Source organism: Sesamum indicum, linkage group LG11, assembly GCF_000512975.1.
Source record: "Sesamum indicum cultivar Zhongzhi No. 13 linkage group LG11, S_indicum_v1.0, whole genome shotgun sequence".
In the NCBI taxonomy this organism is placed as follows: Eukaryota; Viridiplantae; Streptophyta; class Magnoliopsida; order Lamiales; family Pedaliaceae; genus Sesamum; species Sesamum indicum.
Genome location: NC_026155.1, coordinates 9,238,754 through 9,257,584, shown reverse-complemented (window position 1 = coordinate 9,257,584; position 18,831 = coordinate 9,238,754). Strand labels below are relative to the sequence as shown.

The following is an 18,831-nucleotide window of genomic DNA, read 5'->3' as shown; positions in this document are numbered from 1 at the left end:
TATTATATATTTAATGTTGTATTTTGGGAGACAAAAATTACTATTTATTGTCAAATCATGTTTTTGGAGATAATTTAAAATAAGTATTATATGTTTAATGTTGTATTTTGAGAGACAAAAATTACTATTCATTGTCAAATCATGCCTTTTTTATATATATTTATATATATATGTGTGTATATATATATGTATGTTTTTATTCTAAAACAGTTAAAAACACCTACATAAGGTGTTTTTGAATGATGGCAAACATTGGGTATGTTTTGACTTGTCTCGAAAATAAGTTGAAAATGAAAACAAACATAGTGAATGCTTCATGATTTTGTCTTCCTAGAACTTGCTTTGAACCATATCAAGGTCACATCTTTATTCATACACTTGAAAATGATAAAGGCACTAGGATAAAAAACCCCTTTAGCTTAAAAAGACGACCCACATACAATTCCCCTTAGTAAGCCCATTTGAGCCTTATAAGCCTTAATTCCTTGTTATGAAATCCAAAGTATAAACAAACTCTACCGTCTTTTTATTACCCTTGTTTGGCCCTTCCAGTGACTAGTAGAGCATCAAAGAAACAAAGATGTATTCTAAGTATGTGTTTTGACATTAAATGTGGGGATATCTCAATTATTGTAAAGGAGGTTTATGAGCTAACATGTCACGTGACAATCTTGTTCTATGCCTTAATAGACAAAAAAAAAAAAGAGCCTTCGAAAAAAAAAATTATTCTCTCTCTTTGAATGAAAGGCATAGCGCAAGTCAAAGAAAGTGGGACATGAAAGAGTATGAGATAAATCAATTTTGAGAAGGTTGGATTCTTACATCTATCACTCGGTGCTCTAATTTAGTTTCTTGCATTTTCACCTTATTTTTCCTTATTCTTCCTACCCCTAAACCAAAGCCCCATTACAACCAAAATATAAGACCTCTTAATTCAAGTGTGTGCATATTTATAAGAGGTGGAGATTTTGGTGCATAATCAAGCCTATGGTGAAGCTTTTTTCATAGCAAACATTTGAGTGAAATACTCAACCAAAAACACTTGAGAGATTGGGAGATATGAGAGCATAGTCCACTTGTTTCCCATGTTTAGTTTTTGATTAAAATCATCTTGTGAAAACTTATTTGTAGCTTGTTCAGTTGTCTTTTATCATATAGTGTTCCATTCTTTGAACACTGAACTAGATTCTTGCTTGGGTACTTTCATCTGCGATCCATAAAGTTTGGAATGAACTTCTTCAACTATTTTATCTCTATTTCTTTGCATCGAGGACGAGCAAAGGGTTAAGTGAGGGATATTTGATAGGATCACATTTTGTGCTTATTTCATGTAATATTTTGGCCTATTTTGTGATCAAATGCTCCTAATTAAATATTATTTTGCAGCATTAGGACAAATGAAATAGAAAATAAAGAAAAGCACCAAAATAGAAATTCAGACAAGACTCAAACTCAATTTTTGGCAAGAGTTTGGAGCTGCTTGGACTACATTTGATGAAGTAGGAGTTTAACTAGGATTATAATTCTATTTCTATAAGTCTTTTAGTTCAATTAGAAATCTACTACAAATCCTAGTAGAATTAGGTATCTAGCTATTATATATAGGTGATGTAATTCACTTTAGAAAACAACTTTTGAACTCTTCTACTTCTCTAGTTTTTATGATATTTTCCTACTTTGCTTTTCATGTGTTCTTCCATTAACATGTCCGGCTAAATTTCTTATTTTCTGGTTAAGGTATGGTGATTGCTTGATTCGTAATATGTTGTGAGATTTAATCTGCTCCTTTTACACTTGTTAAACAAATATTCATGCTATTCTCTGTGTTTTTATTACAAACGTCTCATTTATGAATGATTCGGTCGGTTATTCATTATCAAGAAGGTTTGCTTAGCTAATTGGACTTTATAAATCTGTGTAATTGTTTATTTAGTTCAATGCTTAGTAGCAAAGTGGCATGATTAATTATGTCGTAGTAATTAGTTGTGTTATGGAAAATGTATGATCTAGTTTAAACGAATTATCCTCGTAGGAGTTTGTTGATTAGAATCAGGCCTTTCTAATTCTTAATGTTGTTAATAGATTAAATCTTGTGGACGTTCTCAGGGTTGTCTATTAATTAGAGATCTAGTCAACGGTCGTACCTAGCTGACGAAAAGGTAAGGAAATGTTAAGGTGTTAGGTCGTACCAACGCTATAACTGATTTATTCATTTATACATGTGTTATTCCTGCATCAATGATCAACTCACAAGAATCAAGCATGATCCTAACTTTTACCGAAAAATCTCTCTTTCGTATCTTCGTCAGGTAGTTTCAATCAAAAGTTTTAATTATTTCTTTTTATCATCAAATCTCCCCTCTTTTATTTTATTTTTCTCAAAGAAATCAACTTAAAGCCGGTCTCTGTGGAATCGACCCTACTGCCACTTTCACAAGTGTTGTAGAAATTATTTTTTGTGGTCTCTACACCCACCAGATATTCGTGTATTTGCACAATAAATTAATTAATGTACGTCAAGTAGTGAAATGCTTCTTTGGCGAATGGCTTCAGAAAGCTCACCCTCCAAATATACTCGGATGTTTTATCCACACAAGAGTAAAACAAATATTTTTTATAGCACTTTCATACAGAGCACCAGCTTGTGTTGCTTTAAGTCTTATTAGAAATTCAAAAGAGTGGAACTAGAAAAACACTTTTGAAGTAGAGAGTGTTCTTTAGTAAATCCTTGAATCTATTTCAAATTTTTAAGAAGAATGCAAAAAGAAAAATATTCTTGAAAAGGAAAAGAGAAATAAGAGAATGGGGGAGAGAAATGACGACACACATCTTGCCAAAGGCTTGTTAATTGCCAACCATTCTCTCTATAGAATGAATCTTGGCTGGCTAAACATTCATCATGTCTTAGACAAGCTCTAGTCAAATACTTCATTATGTGATAGGACCTGGTGGTTCCTTGAGCTTTATAATAATTTGAATTAAATACATTTTAACTTTAGATGAGTAATTAATTAATCCAATCAATTAATTTTAAATCCGCATCAATTTATGGTTCTAATATTAATTAATCTAAAATTTGAATATTTATTAATTCAATTAATTAACCCTTTTCGTTTTCAATTAAATAGGATCACAATAATAATTCAATTATTTAAGTGATTATGTTAAATTCCTTTAAACTAATCCCCTCTCTCTTCTGGAATTAATTTAAAAATTAATTTTTCAATATTGTTCGTATTTTGTATATGGGTTTGATTGGTTCACCTTCAACTAGTGTTGGGCTTGCTTATATACTATTTAATTCGACAACGAATTTGCTCTAAGTTAATCAAATTATATTCAATTAATCACTATTTGGTTGACTCATCAATTCAAGAGTACCCATCACCATAGATGTCCGTCTAGCAACAGTCTACGGTATTAATTAATAGGTGAAAACGACGTGAACCTTCAACCGTACAGACTTTCTATCAAGCTATCTCCCAGTCGAAGTCTATGGCTCGAAATTCTAAATCGATTCTCATAATTGACTTTGATATCTGTGTATCGTTTTTGAATATATTTTTTATCTTTTTAAAACTATATAAATATTATATTTCTAGATTAATATATTTTCATTGTAATTCTGGTAACTAGTAACTTATTGCTTTTCAAGAGTGATCGTTCTGTAAAATCAAATTGAAGGAATCGGATTGAGATTTCAATAGATTAAAAAAAGAATTGGTGCAATATTGAGAGAAACAATTACAGAAAGGATAGCAATTTATTATTATATTTGATATCGTAACGACACTACTTGCTAAAAATTAGTAGACGAGATTTGGAAATAGTTCAAAATTCTATTCCAAAAAAGAATATCTTATTATATTGAACCCATTCAAATTTCCAACTCAACCTATATATGACCATACATTTGAATTCGATCCATTTCAACCCATTATAAAGACATTCTCATTTCCTGATTTTTTTCATTAGTGTTAATTTAGAAATTTGGAATCGGGTTGGATCAAATTAATCTATGAATCGTGACATGATGAAATTTATAAATTTTTTAACATAGTAATATTTGAATTTTTGTCCAAAAAACAGGATAATATTAACATATTTTCCTTGATATTGCTATATTATTTCATCCGATCTTACTCTAATTTGTTGTCCAATATTAGAATAAAATCATAGCCTATGTTTGGTTTTGTAATTTGCACACCTGCACTAGGTGTGCAAATTTAATTTTAAATATTTTTAATTATTTATTATTCTTTTCTCTCTCTTCTTTTATGTCCGTCAGCCTTCTTATCTCTCTTTCTTTTCTTCTTTCTTTTCTCTTTCCTTTTTTTCTTTTCTTTCCTTTTCTTTTAACTAAACTTTATTTATATATAAATAAATCTAATAAACAGAAAATAAATATGACCTTTAGAAAAGAATAAAATATGATTCAGTAATTTAGGAATAAGTATGGAAAAAAATTAAAAATACAATTTACATATTACTTTTAGTTAAATATATTTTAAGAATATCTATTATTTTATATTCAATATGATACAATTAATATATAATCAATTATTTCTTTATATTTTAATGTGATATAAATATTTATTTTCTATTTTTCCAAATATTATTTAACCCGTAGCATTGTTTAAATTATTTAACATACTAGTGTTGTTTAAGCTTTTTATACTTCAACAACTATATAAAAAAAGAAAGCATCAGTAGAAAAATTAATTTGGTCCATAAATTAAATAACCATTAATTGAAATGATTTAATTGTTTTTTTTTAAAATTATTTGTATTATATATTATTTAACATATAATATATGTGAAATGTAATCAATAATTACTACTAAAAAATAATTAACTTATGAAACCATTGATATTAAAGATATTTACTATCAATGCCACTTAGTTAAAATATTTAACAACAAGATATTTATTAACTTATCAAATGTTTAACAACAAGACGAAAAGTGAGAAATATCATAAGTTGTTGATCTTAAAATGAAAATCTTATAATTGTTGGAACCAAAAGTGAATAAGAGCTAAATTATGGAACAGTAAAATTTCATGTGAGAGGCACATTCCTCTTTTCCCTTCAAAACACTCATTTAATGACCACGGCTCACGTGAGTCTCACGTGGCCATTTACTCAATTATTTAACAACAGTACTAAAAGTGAAAAAATATAAGATATTGTCCTTAAAATAAGGTTTTTGTAATCATTGAGATTAAAAATAAGCATGACCTAAGCTATGGGACTGCAACTAACATTATTTCTTAGGTTAGTTTTTGGAAAAATGTGAAATCACTAAACTACAAAATACATAAATTCAATTTTTTTAAGTAAATTAATACTATATTTATATTTGTTACTTAATATAAAAATACTAATATTAATTTTATATAAATAGTATATATATATATCATTATATAATATGTATATATATATCAAATAAAATACTAAACATACTCAGAATTGTCTACTTTTAAAATGAAAAAACATTACATCATTAGTTGTCAATGACAAATTATACAGAATTATACTGTAAAATAATCTAAAATAAAATTAACTCTAGTTTCAAGATTGTGTCAGTTGGGAATATTTAATCAAAATTGAGACAAAACATTTGCTAACAACAAGAGGCATTCTGCATTCATTGTTCTCCCCAAAACAAGAACCTGTCTCGATGCCTTCACAGCGTATACGCCGAAAGCAAAATCTACCCAAAAATTTTTGCCCAATACTGTGATAAACGAGGATGATAGTACCCTTGAATTGAACAACTCACTGTTTTCATTTTCATCTCTACATCCCACACATCAGTCACGTGTGCTCTGCTGCGGCGTCGAGCTCTTCGCCGCTCCTACCCCCCCTGCCACCACCTGCAACACCATTGAAATCCGCACTATTTACACGCACAAACAAGCTCCACTGCGTGAGAGTGGAGTGCCCACTCTGTTCTTTTTCTTTTACTTTGCTGCCATTTTACAACCTTCGTTGTATTAGCATCGTAGTCGTTGTTGTAAAAGAAGTCCCTTGTCGGGGGGGTGTACTGCCATTGTAGCCCACTTTTTACTATTTGTGGCGGTGGAGAAATCGTGGACTGTGATTATCTTTTCTGAAAGTTTGAATCTTTGCAGTTTCTTCATTAAAACCATGCAGGCTTTATTTATTTGTTCTGCGCGTAATGTGGTTGTTGTGGGTGTATAGGTGAAACAGTAACGCTGGTATATTTGATTTTTCTGGGAATGGTTCTGGTGATAGTAGTTGTGTGACAGAAGGGTCAGGTCCCTCTGTAGTTTCCCAAGACTCAGAAGCCTCAGTAATTATTTCCTCCGTTTCTAACATTTTCGTTTCTTCAATCCCATACCTAACCCATCTCTCTCTCTCTCTCTCTCTCTCTCTCTCTCTCTCTCTCTCTCTCATATATATATATATATATATATATATATCCGGGGTATATGTTGCTTATTATGTTATACTGGTAGACTGAATAAGTTCTTGAATTATGGCACTATTCTAGTGCCAGTTTGGTTGTGTGGATACAGCATGTTCACACTTTGAAATTTAGGAGGTAGAAAATCTTGGAGAGATGACTGGTTTAAAGGGCAATGGTTCACCGCCATCATTGCCACTGCCGCGGCCTAAGTCGCCGCCGGAGTATGCTGATTTGTACAGGAAGCGCCGTGAAATGGCCAAGGTTCAGGTGCTGGAGAGGGGAGTATGCTGATTTGTACAGGAAGCGCCGTGAAATGGCCAAAGTTCAGATGCTGGAGAGGGAAATTGGTTTTCTTGAGGTGAGGTTAAGAGTCTCGATTAAGTTCAATAATGCTGGCAACTTTATGTGCAAATTGTATATGTCTCAATACTGTTCTTGTTTAAATACTTTATCTTTTAGTTCAGGTGTACTTGAAAATTTTAAAGTCTACACTTAAACATCTGGATAAAGGCCGTTGTTTTTTGGACATGATTTGGCCAATTTTTGTTTGAAATTCGGTATTGTGTTGAGCAACTTGAATTTATATGTTGGTACCACTTCCATCAAGCAATTTTCTTGTGAAGATTGATGATTTCAAACTTCCAACAAGGGCTTATCCCTATCTGGCTGATTACCAAGGATTCATATTCTTGTGACTGTTTCTTGCCCTGTTATATTCATGCGGTTAAACATGTATTTTGAGTTGAAATAAAGTTGTGATAACTCCATCGAGCATTGCTGTAAGCAGGAAGAATTGAAATCTATTGCAGGCCTTCAACCAGCTTCAAGACCCTGTAAAGAGTATGTTTACTTTTCAGGATGTAATAAATTTGGATACCTCAGTATCTATCGAATATAATTAGAAAGAACATATACAATGACTTCGATATAGATTCATGCAAATCATGTATCTATCTTTCTTACTTAGTTTGTGTCTAAATGAATATTTCAACATCATTGCAGGCTTGCAGAGTTCGTGACGTGCAATGCAGATCCTCTTATACCTGTGTAAGAAACATCGCTGATTGTTCTATCTGTTACGCTGTGGGTGCCGTCATTTTTCTTACCTCTATTTTCTTGTCCTTAAAAGCAGAACCAAGAAGATTCGCAGATCATGTTGCCTCTGGAAATGGCTCTGGTACTCGATGAACTCTTTTTTTTACTCATTTTCACTGAGTTTCTAGGAACTAAGATGAGAGAAGCAGTGAGTTGAGGGATAAATTCTGCTCTTATGGGGAAACGAGTTTATGTTATGGATTCTTCTTGAAGAACTAATGGCCAAAGAAGAATTTGTAATACAAAACATGATCAGGAAGGTGTTAGTGAAATTTTCAATGATCGATGCTTGTAACATGCTCAAATTTCAGGAGGTTCTAGTCTTGAGACATACTACAGAGTTTCCTTAGACTTATGGTGTCATCCCAATTAAGTTAAAACCGTTTGTGGTCAAATATATACTTCCATTGCATAACATGCATTGTCTTTTGGTGCAGCGGAGCATCCTGTTTCAACGTTTCCTCAATTTGCTGTTGCTGTTGCCAGTCTCATCTTGAGAGGACACGGTCCCATGACTGCACTACATGCAGTTGCAGCAACCCATGCAAGGGCTGCCCGACGCCTAAATGCAACCATTGCTTCTGCTGCAGCAGCCGATGCTCTAACAAGCCTACGTGCAGCTGGACTTGCTGCATACCCAAGTGTCCTTCCTGCTTAACTTGCCCCAGCACAAGGTGTGTGTGTAATGTTAAGTGCCTTGAGGGAAATATGTGCTCATGTTGTACCAAAAGCTGCTGCAACTCTTGCCTCTTTTGTTATTAGTATAACTTTTGAGTTATTTTTTCGGGTGAATCTTCACTTGCCATAATCAAGTATATGCATGTAAAGCTTTGCCCGCTCGAACTTCGAAAATCCTACCACTTTGCTGAGATAGGATGCTGAAAATAAGTTGATATAACAATTTAGATAGTCTGATAACAAAGCTCCGCGGCGGAACGAACCAGATTTTTCCAATTGCCATAAGACTAACACTGATCATTCATGGCTCACAGTGGCCTTTCTCCAGCCACTGCTCCCTTTTTTCAGATTGATGTAGTAGGCCGACCTCAACTAAGCGCTGGTCAAGGTTCCGGCTGTAATCAGTTGAAATTTTAGGTTGATTTCCAGAAAGAAGGGACTTATTTCTGTTTGGGCAGAAATGTAGTTAAACTCCCATTAAATAAAACAGCAGGCCAGTTCTGGCATGCCACATGCCTAGTTCCACTACATTAACATCACTAACACACAGACACCATTCTTTGAGGACATATAGTCCTCTACTTTTCTCACCACACTTGTATAAAACACTGTCAAACATTGCAAATAGTCATTTGGTCACTACCTGTAATGACTGAAGTTCAGAAAGTTGAAGCCTAACAGTGCATTGGTTGGTTACTGCCTACTCCACGAGAACGCGACGGGGCTTCTCACTTGATGTTGCTCATTCTTCCAAGTGATGGAGCCAAATCCATTATGCAATGGATCTACGCCCTTTTGTGAGACAAAAGTAACTGTATACCGTTGCCTATCCCCAACATTTCTGAAAACAAGGTTTGAGGGTTTCACGCTCACCACCACATTAGGGGGTGCTTCCACAGAAACTCGGTAAACGGATCCTGCAGCACCCACGTTGGTCAGCCTTCGGGTGTACCGCACAACCCTAGACTTCCCAAACACCACAGAGAACGACGGATAGTTGAGCTGGCCAGGATCACGGAATTTTGCAGCACAAGTGACGTTTGGGTGCTTCACGATAGCCTGTATCATCTCCATGGTGTAGTCCAAAGAGCAAAGGAAAGCGATGTAATCTTCAGGCTTGGCATCATATACAAGTCCAGGAGAGAGTGCTTTCTGGGGATCAACATGGCCTGCTCCATGAGCCCACGGGGTCGAAATCGAGTAGTCAGCAGCGTCCTTAAGAGGCGAGTTGGTGTTATCGAGCGTGTAGGCCGTTGTCATCAATGCTGACTTGATTGCGCTCGGGCTCCACTCCGGATGTGCTGCCTTCAACAAAGCTGCTAAACCACTAATATGTGGGCAGGACATTGATGTACCTGGAAATATCATCAAACATGGAGTAGTGAATAGAGAAACAAGAAGGTGCATTTTCAAAGATTAGGCAAAGCATGGTCTATTCAGGACCTTTTTGTCAGAAAACGACCAACAAGAAATGTCCTTTTCAAAATCCAACATTTTGTTACTGTTGGGAGTGTTCTTTTACAGCTCATTCTGCTCTATGATTAAGATACTTTCCTGTAGGTCCTGTCCTACCCACTAACATTTGCAAAGGATACTATCCAATTTAGTTCATTAAACAATTCAAATCGAAATCTTGGGAGAAAGAACTGGGAATCCTGTTTCTGCGCTAGTATTCATTATTCTATGTGGAACACATCATCATGCACCATAAAGCAACAAAGGCAAAAATTCAAAGGGTAGGTTCAATGGTTTATTCATCATTATAGCATATTCAAATTAAGACCCTATTATAGGGCAGATATAATTATTCGTGCTATGTTTTGATTGATTTTTTTTAATTATATATCAATTACATAATTCAAATCCAATCTTGCCGGTACCGCAATCGGTACTAGTCTTTTACTCAAGATAGGACGAGAACAAAAAATATAACAGGATAGAAAGAAAAAAGGGCACCCCACCACAATCTTTTCAAGCATGCCCAAATCCATAAAGTAGATCAAAAGGAGGCATGCTGCTGTTAGCATCCTTATTTTGATCATAAATGTAATGAAACAGAACAATTCGTCACTACCTTAGAGAAGTCCTTCCACCTTTATCTTCAAAAGATAAAGAAAAGGCTATTTTCAATTGAAATATGTACATTGATTAAATTTAATTGAATTTGACAGAATTTGAACCAATTTAGTTCGGGTGAGATCAAAACTTGTAATATTTTTTTTTTAACACATGTTAGTAGTTTTCACTTCTCTATAGGCAATTAATTAATACCCGCAGAACGAGAAGCGTAAGCGTTAATTGCGTTCGTGTTTCCTAAAATTTGGACTAAATTTGACTTATTGACTCACAACAAATGATTATATATCTATGTAATAAAGATGAGTTGAGCATCAGGAAATGGAATAATTGAAATATAGCCGTTATTTAGAATTGGAGGGTTACCTGACATGATATTGAACTGAGTCTTGCGGGTGTCCTTCTCGAGGCCAGTGGGCCCCACATCCTGCGACCATGCTGCCAAGATATTCACACCTGGCCCGATCACGTCCGGCTTCAAGATCTGTGGCGTCACCGTGTTCGGCCCTCTCGAGCTGAACGCCGCCACCACCGGCGACGGCTTCACGTTCACCACCGTCCCTCCGAAGCTCAATACTGCCGTCGGGTTCTGGGTCGTCTTCACGTACTGCCTTATCATGTCACCTACTTTTCTCCCTACGGCCACCGCAGGCAACAGGTGGCTGTCCGCTACCAATTCCTCGCCGCTGGCGGCCGTGTTCGCCAAAATCATCCCTACCCCACCAGCGTCCCTCACCACCGCACCCTTCTCCACCCTCGCGCTGATCCCTCTGTCACACAATACAACTTTTCCACGCACAATGGCGGGATCAAGCGAACCGGCTAAGCATAAATTGCTAGAACTGTTGCCGCCTTGATTGTATACCAATTCCACTGACCTGCTCCCCATGCCTGCTCCACTGTACAACGAGACCCCAGCATATTTCTGGCCATTGCCGAGAGTAGCGAAGGCAGGGAAGTCTCTGTCGATTGTGCCAGCACCAACAGTCATTATCCATGGAGCGACATTTGCGAGTGAAGATTTAGCAGGTCCGCCATAAGCTCCGACAGCGATGGGATCACGAGCATAAGGGGCAGATCCACCACCCAGAGATAGGGACAAGACATCGACACCATCTTGAATTGCACGATCCATTGCCGCTAGTATATCGGACCCAAGACAGCCGGATTTCCAGCAAACTCTGTAAGTTGCCAATCGGGCATGGGTTGCCATTCCTCGGGCATTCCCACTGGCGTAGCCTAAGAGGCTGGCGTTCTCCACTTGAGCCCCCGCGGCAGTGCTCGCCGTATGCGTGCCGTGTCCATCGCTATCGCGTGGGGATTCGGACTCATTCGACCCGGATGCCATGTTGTATCCCCTGGAGAAGAATCGGGCACCTATTAACTTCTTGTTGCAATGAATTTTGGGATCGAAATCATCGGCAGCCTCACACTCGCCTTGCCACCGGGCAGGCACATCAGCCATGTCCTTATCGCTGAAAGACTTAGATTCAGGCCAGACCCCGGTGTCCAAAACCCCAATTATCACCTCCTGAGAGGCCTGATTCAGTTCTTGCAGGCTGTGCCCGACCGACGGGGCAAGCTCGGTATCAAGGCCCAGAAACTCAGGAGTGCGGGTGGTGTGAAGGGTGTAGACTGGGTCCTCGTATACATCGAGCACGGAGTCAGATTGGCGGAGGGACTCAACCTCCTCATCGGACAAAGCGGCAGCAAAGCCATTGTAGGCCGAACCATAGGTGTATAGGATGGACTCGGGGGCGGCGGAAGTGAGCGTCTGCAAGTGGTCGGAGTACCATTGGCCGTGTGTGGCGTAGGATGGCGGCTTCTGTTGGTGGTTCATTTGGACAATGTAAGTTTTCTTGGCAGATACCGGGAAGAGAGATGAGTGGAGAAGAAAGACGGCGGCGCAGAGGCAGACGACATAGGGCAACCCCATTGTTGCAGAGCTTGAAAGTATCAAAAATCAACAAGAAAGAAAAAAGAAAATGTTATGTATAAGAATAGGAATAGGAATCGGAGGAGTGGAGAATGAAGGAGACAGTCGGGTGAGACTGTCAGTGGATGGAAGGGAATGGGCTGTAGGTTGTCGGATTTTAAAAGGGAACATGCTATTAACAAGGCTCCGGATTTCTATTTATTACGAAAAATGCCACCCTCACTCAGTGTTCGTTACCGCTCGTTCTGCCTACGTGCCTAGCCCAGTGCTCCACTGCCCCCCCCCCCCCCCCCCCCCCCCCCCCCCCCCCCCCCCCTTCTTCTTTTTTAATAACTGGTCCTGACAAAAATATTTCAACTTAATAATTTATATAAATTAAGATAAATTTTATTCACATATTTAATGAGATTTAATATAATTTTAAATTTAATTATGAGACACAGTCTTAACCTTAATCACCGAATTATATTGGTCTTCACTCCTAAGTTTACACTTAATATTTATATTATACTAATCGTTATAGCACGTCATTTCTGTGTATATACGATAAATAACGATTCTTTTCTATTTATATTAATTTACTATTATAATTTAATATTTTTTTATTTTATTTGAATGTATTTATCATGATCTAAATTATTTATGTATTAAGTCAATATTTTAATTTAAATGCATAAATTAATGTTATTAATTCAAATGACAGTAAGATTTGAGTTTCTGTATTATCTTAAATTTAGTATCACGATGATTATTTCAGTATCACAATTAAATTCGTAATGTTTATAAAATAATTATTTAAAATGAGATTACGGCAACTTTTTGACATACACCAAATATTCTATATTTCCCATATAAACTTTTTGAATTAAAACATAATTTTATGAATAGTGTAAACTTCTCGTACTTGAAATTCTTTGAATTTATATATATTTTGACAGTTCATTTCCAAGAATTTTTTAGTTCAGTGGTCAAAATTGAAGTCACATATTTATTTATTTATATGAATTTTATCGTAATTTATTTTTGTTGTTCTTTATTATATTAAGCAAATTAATATATTGCTTAATTTAATAAAATACACCGTCTTTTTTTTTTGTGTATAAAAAGACATGATACGATAGAAATACGTTTGAATTAGGATATTTCTATTTTATACTTTATACTGTACACATACGTAGAGTGTGCCAAAATAATTGATATTTTTATAATTAAAAAGTTGAATTTGCTCTAACTTTAGTTTAAGCTCCACTTATTTGTATGAGTTTGGTAATGAAGCACTTCATTATAAATGACGTATTTGGTCACTTCATTCAAATAGAAAAGGGAAATTAGGCTCTTTCTCTTTTTAAATTTGATATAATTACATGTCACCATTTTATAATTCAAAAAATTATATCTGATACTCTTAAAGTTTGCTTCGATTTAACAAATAAGTATCCCGTTAATTAAATCTTATCAAATTTATTGATATTAATAAAATAAATTAAAAAAATCTATATTTTACATTCAATTGACTTATTACTGATGTATTACATGTCAAATAAATATTTTTATGATCAAATTAGTCTTGTATATTTTCACGCTTTAATATATGAGAAGAAGTATATCTTCACCGATATAAGGGAAGTTTAGTCGAAAAAAAATTATTTGACATGTAATAAGCTAGTAATACGTTAGTCGAGGGTAAACATCAATTTTCATTCATTTTTTTTATTATTAATATCAGCAAATTTGATGAGTTTTAATCAACCGAGAAACTTATTCGTTAGGCGGAAGCAAACTTCAGCGGTACTAGATGCAATTTCTCAAATTATAGGAGTTTATGTGTCATTATACCAAATTTCAGAGAAGGAGAGTGTAATTATCCGAAAAGAAAAATATAGTAAATTACAATGGTCTTCCCTCAAATTTGTCATAGTTATAAAATTCTCTTCATTGTTTGAAAAATTACAAATATTTTTTAAAAATTAATGATCATCTGACAAATACCTCTTATGATAGCTCATCATAAGATGTATTTGTTAAACAATTATTAATTCCAAAAAATATTTATAATTTTTTAAAATAATTAAAAGTTATTTATAATTATGACAAATCATTCAAAATGTCGTTGAATTTCTAAAAACATGAGTTGTCAATGGATTGGATATAGGTGGAATTATGGGAGTCTGGATCTAAATTCAGATCTGATTCCAAAAGTTATTGCCGATAAATATTGAGTTCGTGGTACTTTAATCACACGCAATCTATTAATTATATGTGCTCAATTTCTTGTTAATTTACATAAGCCAAATCTCACTTTTGATTTTATTAGAAAGGGCCATTATCATTTTTAGTCCTGATCAACGGGCTCAATAATTTTGGTATCAAAACCCTAACTGTTTATTTAAGTTTTTACGAAACCGTTAGTCAATGGTGAGGATCCAAAAAAAAAAAAAAGTCGTTCAAGCGTTTATTCAGCTTCTTGGAGGGAAAAAATGGCGCCAATAAATACTTTCTGCCTATTTATACATGTAAATAACCTACAAGCACTTCTAACCTATTTACACAATATTTTTATTTTTATTTTTTGTCACTTTAGCTTGAGAGCGATAGACCAAAAGATATCACAAACATCTCAAAATACTTCAAATATTGAATATTATACTCACAAAGTTGTTCGATATTATAACTAATAGATAATAATTCAAAATAATTTATGTAGTTTATATAAATTATATTAGAATTAGTAAAATAAATAATTTATTTATTAAAAAATATATTAATTATTAAATTATTTTTTTTAAATTATTCCTTCTTCCCAATCCTACCATCATTCCCACCCTCAACTCCTGCTTGTGGCCTCGCTCCCACCGCCCCATTGCGGCCTACAACCTCGACATCTAACAAATAAGTCCCTTAATTAGTCAAAATTCATTAAATTTGTTGATATTAACAAATAAATATATTTAATATTAATATTTACCGGTAATTGATTAATTAAATGTGAAATAATTTTTTCCTAAGAAGAAGAAGAACATAAAATTAAATTTAAAATGCTATCAACTAATTAATTAAGTTGTCGTCACTCTTCTCAAAAAAAGAGAAGAACTTGTGTTCAAATCTAGGTGTTCACAACCCCCATTCCCATTGTACTCGGAAAAAAAAAAGAAAAAACGAAAAAACCAAACACTTTGTTGCATGGAGCGCGCCCCCCCCTTTTAAATAGATAATTTTGAATTTAATTTTATTGATGCACTGATATGAGGGTTGTGTCGATGGATAATTTTTAAGTGTTCCTATAAATAATTTAAACTATGTTTACTTTGTGATATGACTTATTGAGATGTCAGAATAATAAAAATCTATTTTTATTCACAAATAACAGTTATTATATCGCATCACTAATTTTTTGAACTATAAAAAATATCCTTATGTATTTTTAATTACCCCTATTTAAATTCTTTTTTTGATCTATATATCTATACTAATATGAAATTTTCACTCACAAATGATAATTTGTGAAACACCGATACCAAATTTTTTTTTATGTTGATAATATTACTAAATTAGTTTATTTTTATTTATTTGTTTAAAATATGATATATCAATTTATATATTTTATTTTTATTTATAGTATATTTAAAAATATAAATAATTATTTATTATATGTACACAAAAACAGCGTGTAATAAATAATAGTGTATAATAAATGAAGGAATTGTGGCGACAGAGCTCCTGATTCAAGACAATTGAAGCATGATGCATGATGAGACAGAAGAAGTAGCAATTTACAAAGTCAAGGGATGGACACAAGTTTGAGCAAAACGATATATATTGCATTCCTTTTTTTTTTTAATTAATATTTCACTCAGAAAAATAGCATTCCATTTTCCCCAAGTTCCTTATTTATAAGATGAAGAGTTTAGTTATGCAGATTGCATATCGGGATTATTTACAATTTTGTTAAGTTGTATCAACAACTCATGAGATTAAGCCCAAACAAACAAACAACTCTTACATTTTAGAAAATCGTAATAACATTCTTTGATATTGTAGTTGTAATTACAAATGCATTTTTATTTTAGAGTAAAAGTTTACACAAAAACTATCTAATGTACATTATACTAACGTCCTTTGAGGTGATGTACTTGTAATTTTGCAAAAAGCAAAGGGCACCTCCTGCATCCGCAACCCAACACAAATGACCCATTGCGGAAGTCATTGATCTACATGCCATCACGCAAGCGGACTATTTGGACAGGCAAGTGGACCATCCACACACTATAAATACCCGGACCATCCACACACTATAAATACCCCATTTGCAGCACATTTATGGTAAAATATTATTACACTGAATCCATATCAGATCGCTTGATATTGCATTTAGATCGTTTATTCTATCTCGAACTCCTTCACTGATTTAAGTATCGGAGAGTTTTAATTAGGGACCTTCCAACAAACCTAACAATCTGTTCTATTTTCTCATGTTTCAAACTTTTTTGAGAAAGCAAGATAGCTAATGATCTGCGATCCAAATCATAAATTAAAATTAAAAATATGCAAAAATAATTAATGAGGGGCTCACAAATTACAACTCCGTTTCATATATCTCAGGACAAATGGGAAAAGAGAGTAGTGGCATAAGTTGTTGAAAAAGAAGTCCGGCAAGGGCATTTATGGCACTATCAGATATCCTCTTCTCTGCTCACTCATTGGGAAAGACAACATTCAGAGAGTACTTTCATCAACAGCAACAGATATATTTGGCTTGATGCTATCTTTGACCGGAACTCAGAAACACAAAAATTAAAATTTGATTGATTTATAGTAAATTAATAATAAATTAAATAATAGTAAATATAACAAATTCGTTATATTTTAAAAAATAAAAAAATTATTTATTAGGTGAAAATAAATATTAAGAATATAATATGTAATTTTCTAAATTACAAAAGATTTACGTATAATTATACCAACTCTCATGAGAGGACAGTGTAATCATTACTATATCATATTAATATTTATATCATGTTGATATGATATAATCCATATTGATTAGGAATAACATGTAAAAATGTTAAAATACCCTCATAATTGAGACAAACATTGAAATAGAACGAGATCTATCAATTAATTTTTATGTGGATCGTGTCCTAATCGATCCAATCTGAATTATAAACCCTTGATGTGTTGCCATGTGGAAACATCCAGGAAAGCCACACCAAGATCATATAATGAGCAAAAATAAGAGCAGAACATATATTACGTATTTACTAAAAACGATCCAAATCTTTTAGTGTCCCGACATTCTACAAATTTGATCATTAGAGTTTCTTTCTCTGAGAATGCCCTGACATCCCCAACAATCTAATCCGGACGACGAGAGCTTCAAACCTCATCTAGGCTTGATCCCATTTGAATGCGACCCGATCACTTACGATTTGTTGGCTTTATATTTTTTTTTATCTATATTTAAATTTTTAGTAATATAATGATAATTAAGCCACCACATGCTACTGGTATATCAATACTTTATTATTAAAGGAGAATACTCTTTTTTTGTCCCACATTTTTTTTCTTTTTTTCTTAATTTATTTAGTTTTAACATTTATAATTATTAATTAAAATAAAAATTAGTGTCTAATAATAATAAAAAAATTAGGTATATATATACACACACCGACATTCTTTACAAACTCGGTATTAAATTAGAGAATAATTGAGAGTCTCCAGTCAAATTAATTAAACATAAAAAACTATTTAAATAAACTTATCTAATTTTAACACATCAATTGGAGGGTGGGGGGGGGGTTTAATTAGACGAGGTTTGTTTACGATTGAGAAGTTGTGAATTTGGTATTTAGTCTATTTTTAATAGTTGGATGTTGTTATTTGAGATCATATATTCGAGTCCCACTAGAAATGTACATATTTGTCCCACTTTATGAGAATTTTATTGTAATTTATTTTATATTATTTAGTTATATTAATGTATTGATCGAATTGATATATTACTTAATTACTCAATTGATTGAAATATTGACGTAATTTTATATCTATAGCTTCTATAAAAAAAACAAAAATGTAGTATGTGGTTTCTTTGTTTATTTTGAATGTATTGGTTGATTTAAAATAGCTGATCTATTGAACATTGTAATATTAGCATGTCGATTAATTTAAAAATACCAATACATTTTAATAAAAAAAATAAATCAAATGAATAAATTACAAATTACGTTCCTGTGTCATTCAAAATGTTCGCATAAGTCCCCGTAAAAAATAAAATACCATTTTATCCTATTGTATTTTCTAAAAAGGAGTAGACTGCCTCCCTGATGAAAAGGGTAACTTGCTTATTTAAAAAAAGAATGAATAAATTATTTTTTAAAGAAATATATATGAATATTTCGAAAATAATTTGTACTTTATCAAAAATCAAATGGACATACATGTGGGAGAAGGTGGGAATTGAAGCGCAGATGGTGGCGCCAGTTAGCAGGAGCAGCGCAATCTTGCTATAATTTTCACGCGTTCTCATCTGCCATAAAATGCGCACGCCCACATTTCTGATTCCTCTGTCATTATTTGCTGTGCCCTGTCTGTTTCTTCTTTAGATCTTGACTTCTT

The 18,831-nt window shown here is 33.7% G+C and overlaps 2 protein-coding genes across 6 annotated transcripts; one reads left to right on the top strand and one right to left on the bottom strand.

The window, feature by feature from the left end:
* LOC105173685 (guanine nucleotide-binding protein subunit gamma 3-like) lies at positions 5,597–8,345 on the top strand. Of its 5 annotated transcripts, none has more exons than XM_020698094.1 (6): positions 5,616–6,701; positions 6,763–6,792; positions 7,222–7,274; positions 7,437–7,481; positions 7,564–7,611; positions 7,967–8,345. In XM_020698094.1, exons 1-6 carry the CDS (start codon positions 6,588–6,590, stop codon positions 8,289–8,291), a joined length of 615 nt encoding a protein of 204 aa, XP_020553753.1. In that variant the 5' UTR covers positions 5,616–6,587; the 3' UTR covers positions 8,292–8,345. The 5 variants fall into 5 exon arrangements, with proteins under 5 accessions (XP_020553755.1, XP_020553753.1, XP_020553754.1 ...); XM_020698095.1 differs by having other exon boundaries at positions 5,623–6,701; positions 7,567–7,611; XM_020698096.1 differs by lacking the exon at positions 7,222–7,274 and having other exon boundaries at positions 5,597–6,701; positions 7,967–8,053.
* LOC105173686 (subtilisin-like protease SBT1.8) lies at positions 8,657–12,361 on the bottom strand. Its single transcript, XM_011095536.2, has 2 exons — positions 10,650–12,361; positions 8,657–9,562 (listed from the first exon to the last, which is right to left on the bottom strand). The coding sequence occupies exons 1-2, from the start codon at positions 12,217–12,219 to the stop codon at positions 8,901–8,903; spliced, it is 2,232 nt and encodes a 743-aa protein (XP_011093838.1). The 5' UTR covers positions 12,220–12,361; the 3' UTR covers positions 8,657–8,900.

Excerpts from the sequence above, each read along its gene's own strand:
- LOC105173686 (XM_011095536.2), bottom strand. The coding sequence starts at position 12,219 with ATGGGGTTGCCCTATGTCGTCTGCCTCTGCGCCGCCGTCTTTCTTCTC. Across the intron at positions 9,563-10,649 it reads TCAGTTCAATATCATGTCAG|GTACATCAATGTCCTGCCCA; the intron begins GTAACCCTCCAA and ends TGATATTTCCAG.
- LOC105173685 (XM_020698094.1), top strand. The coding sequence starts at position 6,588 with ATGACTGGTTTAAAGGGCAATGGTTCACCGCCATCATTGCCACTGCCG. Across the intron at positions 6,793-7,221 it reads GGGAAATTGGTTTTCTTGAG|GAAGAATTGAAATCTATTGC; the intron begins GTGAGGTTAAGA and ends TGCTGTAAGCAG. Across the intron at positions 7,612-7,966 it reads TGCCTCTGGAAATGGCTCTG|CGGAGCATCCTGTTTCAACG; the intron begins GTACTCGATGAA and ends CTTTTGGTGCAG.